At 38.1% G+C, this 17446-nt stretch overlaps 1 protein-coding gene across 2 annotated transcripts in view; it reads left to right on the forward strand.

Annotated features, from left to right (window-relative positions):
- The window catches only part of LOC136842453 (serine/threonine-protein kinase H1 homolog), an 88722-nt gene that overhangs the window by 26989 nt on the left and 44287 nt on the right, over positions 1-17446 (forward strand). For both annotated transcript variants that reach the window (XM_067109807.1, XM_067109808.1), the window contains exon 2: positions 2021-2237. In XM_067109807.1, coding sequence (XP_066965908.1) covers positions 2021-2237 — 217 coding nt within the window. The remainder of the gene's footprint in view (positions 1-2020; positions 2238-17446) is intronic.

Raw genomic sequence — 17446 nt, forward strand, 5'->3', positions numbered from 1 at the left:
ACTCTCTCTCTCTCTCTCTCTCTCTCTCTCTCTCTCTCTCTCTCTCTCTCTCTCTCTCTCTCTCTCTACACACACACACACACACACACTGAAGAGTATTGTTATAGTAAATGATATGTGTAGGGAAGTAAGAGTTCCCATTTTACGTGACATAATCTCTCTCTCTCTCTCTCTCTCTCTCTCTCTGTTTGTGTGTCTGTGAGAAATTGTTGGTAAATTATATGTGTTGTGAGGCAGAACTGACTCTGTTATGTGTACATTTTCTTCTTAAAACGTCTGGGGTTTCCGCTCTCTCTCTCTCTCTCTCTCTCTCTCTCTCTCTCTCTCTCTCACACATTGAAGAGTATTGTTAGTAAATTATGTCAGCAGAGAGGTAAGTTTCCTTGACACATGACATTTTCTCTCTCTCTCTCTCTCTCAGACACACATATTGAAGAATATTGCTATTAAATAAATAGGATCTGTAGGGAAGCAAGAGTATCCATCTCTCTCTCTCTCTCTCTCTCTCTCTCTCTCTCTCTCTCTCTCTCTCTCTCGTTAACCGAACCTGACCTGGCCCCATCTTTATTGGACCAAGAATTTACATTTTTACCTTTTTATTTCTTATTTTGTTAATTTTCCTAATAACTGATCTCTTTTTTTTTCTATATTTCCTACTATCTCCTGTACCTTCTTTTAAATGTTCTCCACATTCTTTGGATGTTTGAATTTTAAGTCAGTGGCCCTTGTGGGCTGGTTCCGTATGAATAGGGTTCATCTCCTGAATAGAAATAGTAAAAATTATCGTTCGCCAAGAAGGGGCTTTAGAGTCTGTTAGTAGTCTGCGTTGGCAGGATCACTTGAACACTGATCAACTTCAATGAAGATTTTTAAAGATTCACGCCCACCAGTAAACTGTTGAATGGAATTTCGCATGGGTTGGAGTTTTGGGCGTGGATTCAGGTGGTTGGTAGTCGGGTTAGGTTAAGGAGGCCTTATGCCAGGCCAGCGTGAACCCTTGCCCAAAGGTACCCCGAAAATGATGTGGACCCCAGGAATCTGGTCAACCAGTCAAGGCGAACCGGGTTTTTTTTCCGAGAAAGAAAACATTAATGTCTCTAGAGTTATTGCAACATAGCTTTTGCCACTAGAGGAAGTTTGCTGTATCTGATTGTCGTTAGTAGTCCGGGCACGTGCCTGACTTTTTAAACAGTATATATTTTCCTGTTGTGGAAAGCCCTGCTGTATATTTGGAAGAAAAATCTTATGCGATTTTCTTAATTTTTCATGCAGTTCACTGAATGGTTTTAAATGTTTAAGTTTTTAGGGTAGTTTAATCGAATTCAGTGTATTATGTGATTTTAAAATACGTATGAGTATATTGTATGTATGCGTATACTATAAGTATTCTTACATTGCAGTATATTTAAAGTTAATTTGACAGTTTTGAAAAAGTGTTTTAGTGTTGATTTTATGTAATGATAGCTAGGAGAATATTAGTTAGGAATAGCGTAATTATAAAAGAGAGAAAGAAATGAGATAGAAGATTGGAGAGCCTTAGCGGAGTGAGGTCGAGAGCCTCACCAGTTGTGGGTTAAGAAGAAAGGCTCATACTTCGATTCGTAGTCGTGCTACTAACTTTATATACACTGTATAAGTTTACTAGTGTGTTAATGAAGTAAGAAAGCTGCACTGTGTCTTCCTAAGCCTCCTGAGACTCTAATAACAAACAACAAACAAAGCCAGAAACGATAAAGCAACTATAAAGGAAATATAAACTAATTCAAATGGGAAGAAGCAACAAAACTTTACTTTACTATAACAAACATTACAAAGATAACGATAATAAACCTCTTTACATTGGTAACGAAGAAAACAATAAAAAGAAAAGACCTCATTACATTTAATTCATGTTTTGTTTAATAGTTGTTGTAGCCGTTTCCTTGTTAGTGAGTAAACAATAATCATAACATTGCATGCATGCAGAGATGGTGGCGTCTTTAGCATAAAATAATGATCACTTTCCTTTTTAACCGACCAGGTCAGCCGACGATGTCCTCATGAGTACAATCTGCGGGACGCCCGAATACGTGGCGCCCGAAATTGTGGCCCGCCGTCAGTACACCCACGCCGTGGACTTGTGGGCGGTGGGCGTCATCACCTACATCCTCCTCCGGGGGGATTTTCCGTTCTTCGACGAGAACAGAGTTCGTCTCTACAAGAAGATACTCAAGGGCACCTACACTCTCTCCGACGAGGTAGGGATTTTTTTTTTCTTTTTCGTTCTGGGTTGAGGATTTTTTTTTTTTTTTTTCTCTCCTTTCGATACACACTTTGTATTTTATGTTTGGCTCAGTAGTTTTATTTCGGGTGGGCCACGACGATACCGTTTATTATTATAAATTTTTTTTACTAAACAATATGGAAATGGGTGTATATAATACAGTATGTACACATATATTTCATGTTTGGCCCAGCAGTTTTTTGGGGGGGATGGGGAGCACAAAGATACCGTTTATTATGACTTTTTTTTTACCGAACAATGTGGAAATGTTTTACGTTTGGCCCAGTAGTTTTTTTTTTTTTTTTTTTGGGGGCACGAAGATACCGTTTGTAATTATAAATTTTTTACTAAACAATATGGAAATAGGTGTATATAATATATACAGTATATACATATATATTTCATGTTTGGCCCAGTAGTTTTTTGGGAGGGTGGGGAGCACAAAGATACCTTTTATTATGTTTTTTTTTTTTTACTAAACAATATGGAAATGGATGTATATAATACAGTATATAACATATTTCATGTTTGGCCCAGTATTTATTTTTTTTGGGGGGGAGAGGGCCACAAAGATACCGTTTATTATAATTTTTTCACTAAATATGGAAATGGGTGTATATAATACAGTATATATACATATATTTTATGTTTGGCACAGTAGGTTTTTTGGGGGTTGCAAACGCAAGGTAGACGGCCGCACAAAGATACCGTTTATTGCTACAGTTTTTTTTAATAAACAATATAGAAATGGCTGTATATAAATGATACGTATGCACACATATATTTTATGTTTGCCCCAGTAGTTTCTTTTTTTTTTTTTTTGGCTAACGTAGAGTGGACGGACGCACAAAGATACCGTTTTTTAATGTATTTTTATTTCACTAAATATAGAAATGGGTGTATGTGATGCAGTAGAGGTGAGATACTTTGAGAAATTTGCCTTTTTTATTTTTCTACGAGTATCCCCCTAGAGGGGCTTGCACTAAACATGGCGAAAGTTCCAGCCTCTGGGAGATGAAAACAAACATAATATACACAAGGCTCCCGTAGCGGGGCAGTGCCGTCAGTGCACCTCGCGTGGTGCACTGTAGGCATTACGTAAGGGTCTTTGCAGCATCATAAAGTATGCTGGAGGTATGAGCATGTATACTCGCGTCAGTTCTTAACATAGTATGCTTGTGGTATGAGCATGCATACTCTCGTCAGTTCTTAACATAGTATGGTTGTGGTATGAGCATGTATACTCTCGTCAGTTCATACATAACGTCTGCTGATGTTTCTGCTCCGGGCGAGATCAGTTAGATTACACACACGAAGACGCTTATTGCTATCAAAGCGCTGCAAATTTCTCCGGTCTGGCGCACTTCCTGACGCAGTGTAGAGAGAGAAAGACGGAGAGAGAGAGAGAGAGAATAAGGGAGGCTAAGCTATAATGTGCGTGGGGAAGCCCTCAAAGCAAACATTCATAAATCCCACTTCAAACACCAGCAAAACAAACGCAAAAGCCACGCTGGGCTATTCTGTACAAGCGAGCTTGCAGTTGTTGTGCGGGCGCCATTTGCTCTCTGTTGCGATTGGCCAGCAGTTGTTCTGAGTTGTAGTAGTCTTTCTGTGTTCTGTTCTGTGTGGTGTGCAGTTGCTGTAGTTCTGTTGTTCTAAGTTGTTGTTGTCTCTCGTTTGTGTTCTGTTCTGCATGGTTTACAGATGCTTTTTTCTGTTTTTAAAAGTTGTTGTTCGAAGCTCTCGTAGTCTGTAGTTTGTGTTCTGTTCTGTGTGGATTGCAATTGGTTTTGTTCTGTTGTTTTTGCAGTTGTTCAAAGTTGTTGTTGTCTCTCGGTTGTGTTCTGTTCTGTATGGTTTGCAATTGCTGTTGTTCTGTTGATTTTAAATTTGCTGTTCATAGTTGTCGCAGTGTATCGTCTGTGTCCGGTCCTGTGCGGTTTGCAAATGCTTTTGTTCTGTTGTATTTAAAGTTGTTGTTCAAAGTAGTTGTAGTCTCTTTGCTTCCAAAGCTGTTTTTCCAAGTTGTTGTGATCATCGTTTGCGTTCTGTTCTGTGTGGTTTGCTTGCCACTGCCTTTGTTCTGTAGTTTTTGTTAGGTGTTGCTATCACGATTCTGTCTCTTCTTTTGATAGGTTTAAAGTTGTTGCGAGGCTAGAAAATATCAGTTATAGTTTCTCTTGGCCTGTGATACTGAATATCTTGCAATTTCTGTAATTTCGCTCTGCATTCCATCATATAATGCATAGCTTGCAGTAACTGTGACCTTGCATTGGTGGCTGTATTGTATAGCTATAAATGACGACCAAGTTTTTTTTTTTTTTTTTTTTTTTTTTTTTTTTTTTTTTTTTTTTTTTTTTGATAACTTGCTGATTGTATTACGCTGATTGATATTCATGTTTTAAACCCATCACTTAAGACTCTGACCACAGTCGTATTGATTGACAGTGTGTACATTTATAATTAGGAATATACTGTATGTGAGTAACTTAATGGTTTTTATTTTATTTTATTTATTTATTTATTTTTTTGAGCTGACGGTAAATGTTCACAGCCAATATCACTAACCAGTTCAGTGATTTCGGTTGTGGAAATTTACCGTCAGCGTCCCCACCCCCAGACCTTCCCCAATAAAAAGTACTGTAGTCATTCAAATATTGCAAAACCTGATCATTTTCAAACGAAATAGTTTTTCATAATCCAGTTATAGTAAATACAATTAACTGTCTTCGAAATGATTTAATTTGATTTTATGGATCCCTCTCGGTGACAATCAGGTTTTAATCGTTTGAATAGTCCAGATGGTGTTTTTTTGTAAGAATTCCCTCTGTGAGTAATTCTGTCAAGGTATTTGCAGTGTCTTTCGCTGTATCGAATAATATTTGTCACGATCTTCAGAGCTGGTGTTCGTTGGTCTGAACTAGATTCTGAAACCATTAAAATCTCGCTCTCTCTCTCTCTCTCTCTCTCTCTCTCTCTCTCTCTCTCTCTCTCTCTCTCATGAACTGGTCGACGGTACGCACGCATATTTAGCGTATACTATACATAGGTGAACATTATCTATTGATTTGTCGTATACAAAAACGGAAAACTAGAAGTCAGAAAATCTGAAGAACAATGCCAGTTGTTTTATGTATGTCATAAAGAAACAAGTAAAAAATGCGCCGAAGTTTCTTCGGCGCAGTGGAGTTTACTGTACAGCGTGTAATCAAGGCCACAGAAAATAGATCTGTCCTTCGGTGGTCTCTGTATAATGCGGTATGAGCCGCGGCCCATGAAACTTGAATCACCACCCGGTGGTGGCCTGTCCTATATCGTTGCCAGACGCACCATTATGGCTAACTTTAACCTTAAATAGAATAAAGACTACTGAGGCTAGACGGTTGCAATTTGGTATGTTTGATGATTGGAGGGTGGATGATCAACATACCAATTTGTAGCCTCTAGCCTCAGTAGTTTTTAAGATCTGAGGGCGGACAGAAAAAAGTGCGGACGGACAGACGAAGCCGGAACAATAGTTTTCTTTTACAGAAAACTAAAAAGATAACTTCTCCCTGTTAAGGTATCGTAGCTTTATAAATAAAGGTAAGAAAAGACTTTCAGATCCGGTATGACACAGACACGCAAAACTAGACTGAGTCAGTCTTGTGCATACATGGTCATATATTTCGTCAGTAGCCTATATGGGTGCATTTTGGATTGTGAATGATATTTGCATTGTTTTTTGTTTATTTATCTATACTAATGTCTGCCATGAATACAAGCATGTTTATTTTAACGTTTCCGTAATGTTATTGTCTCCCTGTTGGGGCGGGGGGGTAGTGCCGTCAGTGCGTCTCATGCGGTGCACTGTAGGCATTACTTAAGGTTCTTTGCAGCGTGCCTTCGGCCCCCTAGCTGCAACCCCCTTTCGTTCCTTTTACTGTACCTCCTTTTATATTCTCTTTCTTCCATCTGACTTTCCACCCTCTCCTAACAGTTGATTCATAGTGCAACTGCGAGGCTTTCCTCCTGTTACGCCTTTAAAACCTTTTTACTTTTTATTTTCCGTTTCAGCACTGAATGACCTCATTGGTCCCAGTGCTTGGCCTTTGGCCTAAATTCTATATCCAGTTCAATAATGTTATTGTCATTAGCAGCCCTATGAAAAAGGATTAGAAATACGATGAGAAAATCTTAACTAACGATAAAAAATGACGGAGAAATCTGACGCATTCAGATTGAAAATATTAAATGTGGAAATTGCTAGGTATCAATTGTAGTGAAGGAAGACAAAGTCTGGTTGATTATCTGACAAAAGGAAAACATCAAAGAGGATTGACATAAAAATGGAAGCAATAAAAGTACAAGAAAAAAATTGGGGTTTGGAAAAGTGACAAAATGAAAAATTTTTTGAAGTTAACAAGATTTGATTAGGTTCAGTTATATGGTTCGGTTCTCTCTCTCTCTCTCTCTCTCTCTCTCTCTCTCTCTCTCTCTCTCTCTCTCTCTCTCTCTCTCTCTCTCTCTCTCTCTCTCTCTGTCAACTTGGCAGTGTTCACATGATAACTTTTACGTGTCATAATTTATTGTTTTATATATATAATATATATATATTTTTATTTGTATATATTGACTAAAACCCTACAATCGCATTACTGTATATATATATACATATATATATATATATATATATATATATATATATATATATATATATATATTTATATGTATATATATATCCCTGACATAACTCAAAAATTGCTGTTTTCAGGAGAAGCAATTTAAAGTCTAAAACATATATATATATATATATATATATATATATATATATATATATATATATATATATATATATATTCTATATATATCGCTCTGTTTTCCAGGAGGGTGACATAACTCAAAAATTGCTGTTTTCAGGAGAAGCAATTTAAAGTCTAAAACTCTCTATAGTGTAATAGTGACATGTCGTGCCCTCTAGCGGTTAGTATTACAAATACAAATAAGACGTTTTTACCACAATGTGGGACAAAGAACGGGCTATTTGCTGGTATCAATAACTCGAAAAACACATTTTTTGAATTGTGTCACTCTTCTGGCAAATGAGCGAATTATATATATATATATATATATATATATATATATATATATATATATATATATATATATATATATATATATATATTTACAATAGCATTACTGACATAGTTCAATAGATAAGATATAGCCAGACATACTAAATGCCTGCCCCTCTAATTGAGTGCGGTCCGTGAACAAGTTTGCCTTCCGGTTCTGCCCACTAATTGCGTCCCAAGTCTTCTCATCGATGACAGCATCGATTGCAAAGTGTCCCGTGCGAGAAGGCAGTTGCTGCTTCGGCTGATTGTTTTGTAGTTGCAGAGTTGCTAAGATGTCGTTCCGCCTACTTCGTTCTACATCCCTTATTTACTCTCGGTGAACGTATCTCCCCCCATTCTACGAGCCGTATCTACTCTTGGTGCCCCCATCTACCCCATTTTACAACCCCTACTCCCTTCTACTCTTGGTGCCCTCATCTACTCCATTCTACAACCAATATCTGCTGTTGGTACTCCATCTACCCCATTCTACAACTACTATCTACTCTTAATGCCCCCATCTGCTCCATTCTACAACCCATATCTACTCATGGTGACCCCATCTACTCCATTCTACAACCACTGCTACTGGTGCCCCCATTAATTCCATTCTACAACCCATATCTACAATTTGTGCTCCAGCTACCCCATTCTACAACTGATATCTACTCTTGGTGTCCACATCTACCCCATTCTACAACCACTATCTATTGGTGTTCCATCTACCCCATTCTACAACCACTACCTACTATTGGTACTCCCATCTACTCCATTCTGCAACTGTCTACTCCTGTAGTCTCCACGTACCCCATTCTACAACCCCATCTACTCTTGCTGACCCCATCTACCCCATTCTACAACCCTCATCTACTCCATTGTTGCAACCCTTATCTACTTTTGTAGATAGCCGAAAGCACTATTAGCTTAACTGACCCACCTTCACGTAAAAAGTTTTAAGTTACCGAAAAAACAATGCATGAAACTGAAAATAAAACACAGAAATTAAGACAGAATTAAGATTTCACATCCAGAAAATATCTAATTAACGGTTAGGTCCTAAAGGGTGTATGTTCATACGTTTTAAGTTAATTAAAACGGTGTGCTGTTGCCACTTCTTACACTTTGACTGTGAGAACAGTTCTTTTAATTTATGTTCAGCAGTTGTGGGAATAACAGCATTGCTAAGCGTGCGTGATTTCTTGTTATTAATACCATACCGGTGGTTTTCCTGCCTCGTTACGATTTATTGCCTTTTGTGCAAGGTCGACCCCTTTCATTCCTTTTACTGTACCTCCTTTCATATTCTTTCTTCCATCTTACTTTCCTGCCTCTTCTAACAATTGTTTCATAGTGCAACTGCAAGGTTTTCTTCCTGCTGCACCTTTGTGACCTTTTACTCTCAGTTTTCCTTTTAGCGCTGAATGACCACACAGGTCCCAGCGCTTGGCCTCTAGCCTAAATTGCATATTCTGTTCTGTTCTATTCAGCAACTAGGTTCTCCGACACGTGTTTTGTAAACTCTCACAGCAGCTTTTACATTGCGTGACAGTTCGCGGCTTGTCATTCATAGGAATGAAGTAAGTGCGAGCAGTACTTATTGATCAGTTACTCTCGTGAGCAATTTAAGATTTGTGTCGCGAATGTTAAATTGGTTGTCTTACTTAGTCGATGGATTCCCCTATCTCCCTCTCCCTCCTCTCTCTCTCTCTCTCTCTCTCTCTCTCTCTCTCTCTCTCTCTCTCTTTCTCTCTCTCTCTCTGTGACACACACACACACGCACACATTGATTTCATATACGAGAAACGACATGGTTGGTCTCTAAAGAAATTTTTTCCTACTTTTTGAAACGAGAGGAGGCCTGTCGACGTAAAGAGAGCACTTTCAACGTTTAGGTTTCACGTATTTGTTGATTCTGCTCTGTGAATATATATACAGTACTGTACATTATATATATATATATATATATATATATATATATATATATATATATATATATATATATATATATATATATATATATATATATAGCCTATATGCTGGTTGCTTCCTGTCCATTTTCAGTCAGGTTTGGTGTGAAAGAGTCCATCTGTCACCAAGCATTCTGAAATCGGAAAAAGCCGATGTTAACTTAACTTTTGTGTCAGATTCTCATAGATTTTATTTTGTTAGTTGCCAGATTAACCTTGACTTTTTTGAGTCATCGTATTTTTTTTTTATTAATTCTTAGCTGATAATTTTGGATCATTTGTATAACTTCTAATAATTTTCTGTTCATTGGATTAACGTTGTTACCTCGTCTTGTTTCTGAGTCGCAATTAGCCCTTGTTCTATTGAATTGTGTGTACTTCATGTGACTAACGTTAATTCATGTATTTTGTAAGTCGTGATTAACGTAGATTCTTACTCATTGGTTTTTGCGTTGATTAACATTGATGCAAATTGATTTTCGAGTTACGTATGCAACACTGACTGATCAGATATATTTTCTGTGATACAATTTGATTTGAGGTATCGGCCCAAGTTAATGAAATATAATTAGATTTAATCCAATCTGGTTGATTGGTTTTAATCCATAAAGGTTGATTAGACTGAATCCATAAATAAGCTATTATTGGTTTGTTTAACGTTAGGCTTGACAACCTGTGGTTATGGATAATTTTATTATTTTAATTCTCAATAGTCCAGTATTTTATGCACATTTTTCAATGGCATTTATTCGACAGCATGTTGCTGTGAGGACTCTGTGTGATTATTGATGCTTGCATCTGACTTTTTGCTTGTTGCAAGTTCATTTGACCCTTTTTTTAGTCTTCTGTAAAAGAAAACTGTTGTACCAGCTTAGCTTTCCGCCTGCGCTTTTTCTGTTCGCACATTTTTCTGTCCGCACTTTTTCTGTCCGCCCTCAGACCTTGAAAACAACTAAGGCTAGAGGGCTGCAGATTGTTGTGTTGATCATCCACCCTCCAATCATCAAACATACCAAATTGCAGCCCTCTAGCCTCAGTAGTTTTTATTTCATTTAAGGTTTAAGTTAGCCATGATCGTGCTTCTGGCAACGATGTAGGATAGGCCACCACCTGGCCATGGTTAAAGTTGAATGGGCCACGGCTCACACAACATTTTACCGAGACCACCTAAAGATAGATCTATTTTTGGTGGCCTTGATTATACGCTGTAGCAGCTGTACAGAAAACTCGATTGCGCCGAAGAAGCTAAGGCGCATTTTTTACTCCCCCCCCCCAACAAAGGTGTTGGCATCAACCTTACGATCAACCCGTTCAGAGTCACTGAGTTTCTTTACCAATCAGTATTTGGAAGATAGGAAGCCCATGGCACTTGTTTGAAAGAAAACTAGACCAACTGGCTGAGTCTTCCTTTCATGGATGTTGCTAAATGGATATACATTGGTATGATACAAAACTAAGATACTTTTCAAGTGTTCTCAAGTTAGAAGACTAGATTATTTTGTCCGTTAAAAGATTAAGTATTCTCAAGTTAGAATACTAGAATATTTCGCCGGTTACAAGATTGACTATTCTCAAGTTAAAAGACTAGATGATTTTGCCTTTGACAAGATAAAGTGTTCTCAAGTTAGAAGATTAGAATGTTTCGCCCGTTACAAGATTAAGTATTCTCAAGATTACGTATTATTTCTCAAGTTATTCTCAAGAAGACTAATTATTTCGATTATTTATTCTCAAGCCTATTATTTCAAAGGTTAAGTATTCTTATTTCGCCTTTTACAAGTTAGAAGACTTGATTATTTTGCCAGTTACAAGATTAAATATTCTCAAGTTAGAAGACTAGAATATTTCGTCCGTTACAAGATTAAGTATTCTCAAGTTAGAAGACTAGATTATTTCAAGTTAAAAGACTTTTACAAGATTAAGTATTCTCAAGTTAGAAGACTAGACTATTTCGTCCGTTGCAAGATTAAGTATTCTCAAGTTAGAAGACTAGATTGAGCATTCTTTAAATCCGTTACAAGATTAAGTATTCTCAAGTTAGAAGACTAGATTATTTCGCCCTTTACAAGATTAAGTATTCTCAAGTTAGAAGACTTGATTATTTCGCCAGTTACAAGATTGAGCCAGTTGTCCGAATATTATTAATTTGATGGAAGACAGGGACATTTGACTGAGTACTTTTGTGGTACAAAAGATAAGAGTTATTTGCCTGCATGCGTATGCTACAATACTAGAGCCAGTCAGATGCACACTGTATTGCTGCGCAATTCAATTCAGACACGCTCGAGTTGCATGCGAGATTCTGTGAGGTAAACCTTTGTTCTCGTGATTTTTTTTTTGTGTCTGTTTTTTTATGGTATGTAGGAGGGAGGGGGATGGCCAGTTGGGATGGTATCCAAAGTGGAAGGGTTAAGTATTCTCAGGTTAGCTTTACTTACTCACTTAGTATTCATTTATTAATTGGATAATTATTTCGCCCGTTGTTTTTCTAATAATTAATTTGATAATCCACTCTTTCAAAAGATTTATTTCCCATGCACCTTCTGCTCACTTTCGAATGAACACACGCTGTTCTTTCTGGAAGCCTTTGTTTCAAGTCAGTAGCCCTGGCCAGTTGGGATTGTTCCATATGAATAGGGTTCATCTTCTTTATTAATTGAAATAATAATAATAATAATAATAATAATAATAATAATAATAATAATAATAATAATAATAATAATAATAATAATTAAGGTGTTGGTGAATATTTTTTGACATTTGAAATTTTGGGGTTCGCTGTTTGTTTCGGGTAGCTGTTATAACCAAGGTATCTTGCTTATAACTAGGTTGTAGGGTATTGTTATGATTCAAGGCAGTGTGTCATTGTTGTTTATTATGATTGTTAGAGTAAAACGATTATAAGACAGGAGCATTATGAATTATTGGATTTTTAAGATCAAATTAAGAACGTAGGCCTATATATAAAAAGAACTCTGTGGGGGGTAGCGCCATCAGTGCACCTTACGTGATGCACTGTAGGCCTTACTTAAGAGTCTTTGCAGCGTCCCTTCGGCTCCTAGCTGCAACCTCTTTCATTCCTTTTACTGTACCTCCATTCATGTTCACATTCTTCTATCTGACTCTCCACCCTTTCCTAACAGTTGATTCGTAGTGCAACTGCGAGATTTTCCTTCTGTTACTCCTTTCAAACCTTCTTACTGGAAACAATTTCATAGTCCACAGCTGCTTGTAGGTTGGATTAAATACTTGTGGCTTTGGCCTAAATTATATGTATATATATGTATATATATATATATATATATATATATATATATATATATATATATATATATATATATATATATATATATATATATATATATATTTTTTTTTTTCAGTAAAAGAAGTTCTTTGCCTGATTTAGCTCACATTCACCTGAACTGAAAAGTGTCTTAAGAAGAGCAGCAGTATTGGTGTTCTCAGAATGCAACATAGTTCGTCATTCAGGCCAGTTTTTGGAGACCCTCTTTCGGTCCATCAGCCCAAAATAACTCATTTGCATAATACTTCCATGGCTTTGGAGCCGCCTTTGTATTTATGTACAATAAAAACTATTTTATAAACGGATGCTGTAGGTAAGACAATAAAGAAAAACTCAAACGCTTCTTCGACGGTGCTCCAGTACTCATGATTTTAAAATTTAATGTAATTATATTATATTTATGTAATAATATATGTAATTATATTATATTTATCTTTTGTTTATTTCGTTTCAAGATAAAAAAAAAAATACCCATTTGCCAACACGGGCTCTTGCTTCTAGATCATCCCCTTAACTACATATCATTTGTCTATTACTCAGAAGTTAGATTCGAGTCCCAGATCGCCTCTCCTTGCTTGCTCGCTTGCTTGCCCGTGCCCCAGGGCCCTCTCCCAGTCACCCCCCCCCTCCCTCCTTCAACCCCCCACCCCCACCTCCCGATGCCCCTTTTGTGCTTTTGAAGAGCTTTCGGGAGATGTTGAAGAGGCTTCAAACTTGAGAAAGGAAGATTGAATTGGAGCCGAGTGTTCAAAGGAGGGCGTGTATGTGTGTGTGTTTGGCGGGCGGGCTAGCGGGTGGGTGGGTGGGTTGGTAGGAAGGGCGTCCTCCTCTCAGGGCTGTTGAAAAGCCGTGGCCGGCAGGACACCCACACCCGTTGTTTTCCCCCCGATATAAAAGTGGCGGTAATTTATAAGTGCCGGCGATGGATTTCAATAGCGTGCTTGTCCCGTCCCGGGACAAAAGAGGAGCAGGCAGCGTAGGATCGCGTCCTCAGCCAACCCTTAGGACCCTCAAGGGGCATCCCTCCCCTCCCCTCCCCCAGACTCAAACCACTGTTACTATCTACTACCTCCTCCAGCTTCTTCTTCTTCTTCTTCTTTCTTCTTCTTCTTCTTCTTCTTCTTCTTCTTCTTCTTCTTCTTCTTCTTCTTCTATTGAGCATCTACAACAGTGTCCATTTGTCTTGTAGGACGATGCGTTTTTTACGATGGCTAGGATCCGGTGGTAGACTCAAGAGGCTAAAGCAAGAGAGAGAGAGAGAGAAATGAAAAAAAAAGAGATCTCGATAAGAGGATGATAATTATAGCCCAACTTATTGGAATCTTCTTTCTCGCGTGATGATCAGAACTTTGACAAGAGCTTAGTGGAGTGGCGTGTCATTGGAAAAATTTATTCTTCAATTTTTTTTCTATTTTTTCTCCAGTTCTAAGTTTACTTGACGATGGGTTGACTACTGGCGAAAACAGTTTACCTATTTCAATCACTATTCGTCCCCTAAAAAGTGTGTGTGTGTGAAGAGGGGATTTTCTCTGAAAAAAAAAAAACAGGACAATAGTTACTGCCAAATCACTTTCCAGTAGATGCAGTCTGTTGAGAGGTTCAGTAGATGCAGCCTTTTGATTGAGAGGTTCAGTAGATGCAGCCTTTTGATTGAGAGGTTCAGTAGATGCAGTCTTTTGATTGAGAGGTTCAGTAGATGCAGTCTGTTGTGAGATTCAGTAGATGCAGCCTTTTGATTGAGAGGTTCAGTAGATGCAGTCTTTTGATTGAGAGGTTCAGTAGATGCAGTCTTTTGATTTAGAGGTTCATTGAGAGGTTCAGTAGATGCAGTCTTTTGATTGAGAGGTTCAGTAGATGCAGTCTGTTGTGAGATTCAGTAGATGCAGTCTTTTGATTGAGAGGTTCAGTAGATGCAGTCTTTTGATTGAGAGGTTCAGTAGATGCAGTCTTTTGATTGAGAGGTTCAGTAGATGCAGTCTTTTGATTGAGAGGTTCAGTAGATGCAGTCTGTTGTGAGATTCAGTAGATGCAGTCTTTTGATTGAGAGGTTCAGTAGATGCAGTCTGTTGTGAGATTCAGTAGATGCAGTCTTTTGACTGAGAGGTTCAGTAGATGCAGTCTTTTGATTGAGAGGTTCAGTAGATTCAATCTGTTGATTGAGAGGTTCAGTAGATTCAATCTGTTGATTGAGAGGTTCAGTAGATTCAATCTGTTGATTGAGAGGTTCAGTAGATTCAATCTGTTGATTGAGAGGTTCAGTAGATGCAGGCTGTTGATTGAGAGGTTCAGTTTAGTAGATGCAGTCTGTTGAGAGGTTCAGTAGATGCAGTCTGCAGTGTATATGCAGTCTGTTGAAAGGTTCAGTAGATGCAGGCTGTTGATTGAGAGGTTCAGCAGATGCAGTATGTCGAGAGGTTTAGTAGATGCAGTCTGTTGAGAGGTTCAGTAGATGCAGTCTGCAGTCTGTTGAGAGGTTCAGTAGTGCAGTCTGTTGAGAGGTTCAGTAGTGCAGTCTGTTCAGAGGTTCAGTAGTGCAGTCTGTTCAGAGGGTCAGTAATATATAGATTCCATTCAAAGAAAGTTAGTTATACGTCAAGATTTCAAACTGAAGGGAATGAGTTATATATAAAATCTGTACAAATCAATGCAGAAGATCTGTATTTCAATACGTAAACAAGCTGTATTTGTTAGTTGAAGTAAATAATAGTTTTCTCTCGAGGTGTCATGTGTCAAGATTTCAAAACAAAGAAAACCAGTTATATTTTAGGATTTTTATCCGATGCATTCCTTTTTCCACAACATTCAGATCATTTACCAATGAATATTAGGCGTATATTATTATTATTACTTATAGTATTGTTATTTAGTAGAAATCTGAGTGATGTCTGATTGATCATCGACGCGTTTTTTTTGGAAGAGCATTCGAAAACCTTCATTGCAAAAAAAAAAAATAAATAAATACCCAACAAAAAAATGAACCCTCTGTTGTCTTTCGAGCAGATTGGAATGTCTTTATCAGCTACGGTGTATCAGCATCTTGAGTCAGGGGGAAAAAAAAAAAAGGCCTTTTGTCCCCCGTCACGTCCTCACAGGGAAGCCTTTGAGAGCCGCCGAAGATTTCAACGCGTCACTATTATCAACTCTCCTCCGGTTCCAGTGTAAGCGGAGTAGAACTGGTTACGATTGCCCTCCCCTCTGACTTCTCGGTTCTTGTGGCCCTCTTATTTTCTTTTTCCATGGTTTCGGTTTCAGTGCGGCAGACCTGGTTGTTTCCTAAAATAGAGCTCGTCAGTCGCTGGCTTGTTTAAAATGTAGTAGGGCTGGTTATTTGTCTTTTGTATCTTTGGGGCAGTTGTGTTCTTGTGACTTTTAATCATGTACAGTAGAGTTGGCCATTTCTCAGTAGCTCTGTCATCTTTTGTTATTTTCCAGTAGCTCATCATTCGTTGGTTCTTTCTCATGTACTCATTATTCAACTTTTTATTTCTCAATAGCTCATTTAGCACTTTCTTTATTCAGGTTGTAGTTTAAATAAATTTAAAGTAAGGTCCTCCAGGGCCTCTGTGGGCTCACAGGGCAGGCGCTAACAAAACATGTTTATAATTAAGGGCTACTTAATCATTTGTCTGTAGGCTTCATTTGCGATTAAGTACACCTGGTTATTACTCGGTTGCCTTTGTCGTCGAGAGTCGGGTAAATTGAAGCAGACCCGTTTATCACCCGAGGTATTAGCACTCTGATCGCGCTTGTCTGCCGGTATAAACAGTTTCATAATGATTTATTGCCTTTTGTTTACTTTTAGTACAGGACACCTAGTTATTTCTCTTGTAGCTCCAAAATTCCCTTATTTTTCGGTTCCAGTAGTCTCTCTCTCTCTCTCTCTCTCTCTCTCTCTCTCTCTCTCTCTCTCTCTCTCTCTTGTTAACCGAACCTGACCTGGCCCCATCTTATTTGGACCAAGAATTTACATTTTTACCTTTTTATTTCTTGATTTGTTAATTTTTCCTAATAACTGATCTCTTTTTTTTAAATATTTCTACTGTCTCCTGTACCTTCTTTCAAATGTACACCATATTCTTTGGAAGCTTGAATTCCAAGTCAGTGGCCCTTGTGGGCTGATTACATATGAACAGTAATGTAATAAATCATTTAAAGTAGAACTGGTTATTTCTCTGTTTTGCTACAGGCAAGGAAAGCAAACTGGTCATTTCTCATGTTGTTCCTAACCTCGCTTTTCTTCTGGTTCCAGTCTAGATCACGAGACCTGCTATTTTGATTGATTTGACCCCTAACCAAGCCAGTTCATTTTCAGAGAAGGTCCTTACTACTATTTTTCACCCTCTTGGGCTGCCATTTTTTTTCGTTTCGACCATTCTAGAGCGACTTCCTCTGGGCTCCTCACGTGGTGCGCTGTAGGCATTAATTAAGGTTCTTTGCAGCGTCCCTTCGGCTCCTAACTGCAGCTTCTTCCGTTTCCTTTACTGTACCTCCGTTCTTATTTTCTTTCTTCAGTCTGACTTTCCATTCTCTTTAACAATTGTTTCATGTTGCAACTGCGAGGTATTCATTCTGTTACACCCTTCAAGCCTTCGTACTGTTAATATCCATTTCAGCGCTGAATGACCTGATAGGTCCCAGTGCTTGGTCTTTGGCCTAAATTCTACATTTCTTATCTTTCACCTCAAAGAAAATTCGTTCATTCTCTGACACAGTTCTTTTGTATCCGTTAATGACTTTGCATTCGTAGGCTGTTATCATCTCGAATGGCGCAGAACTAAACTACCGTAACTACTATCTCCGACTATTGTGGGACTAC

Source organism: Macrobrachium rosenbergii, chromosome 10 (genome assembly GCF_040412425.1).
Source record: "Macrobrachium rosenbergii isolate ZJJX-2024 chromosome 10, ASM4041242v1, whole genome shotgun sequence".
In the NCBI taxonomy this organism is placed as follows: Eukaryota; Metazoa; Arthropoda; class Malacostraca; order Decapoda; family Palaemonidae; genus Macrobrachium; species Macrobrachium rosenbergii.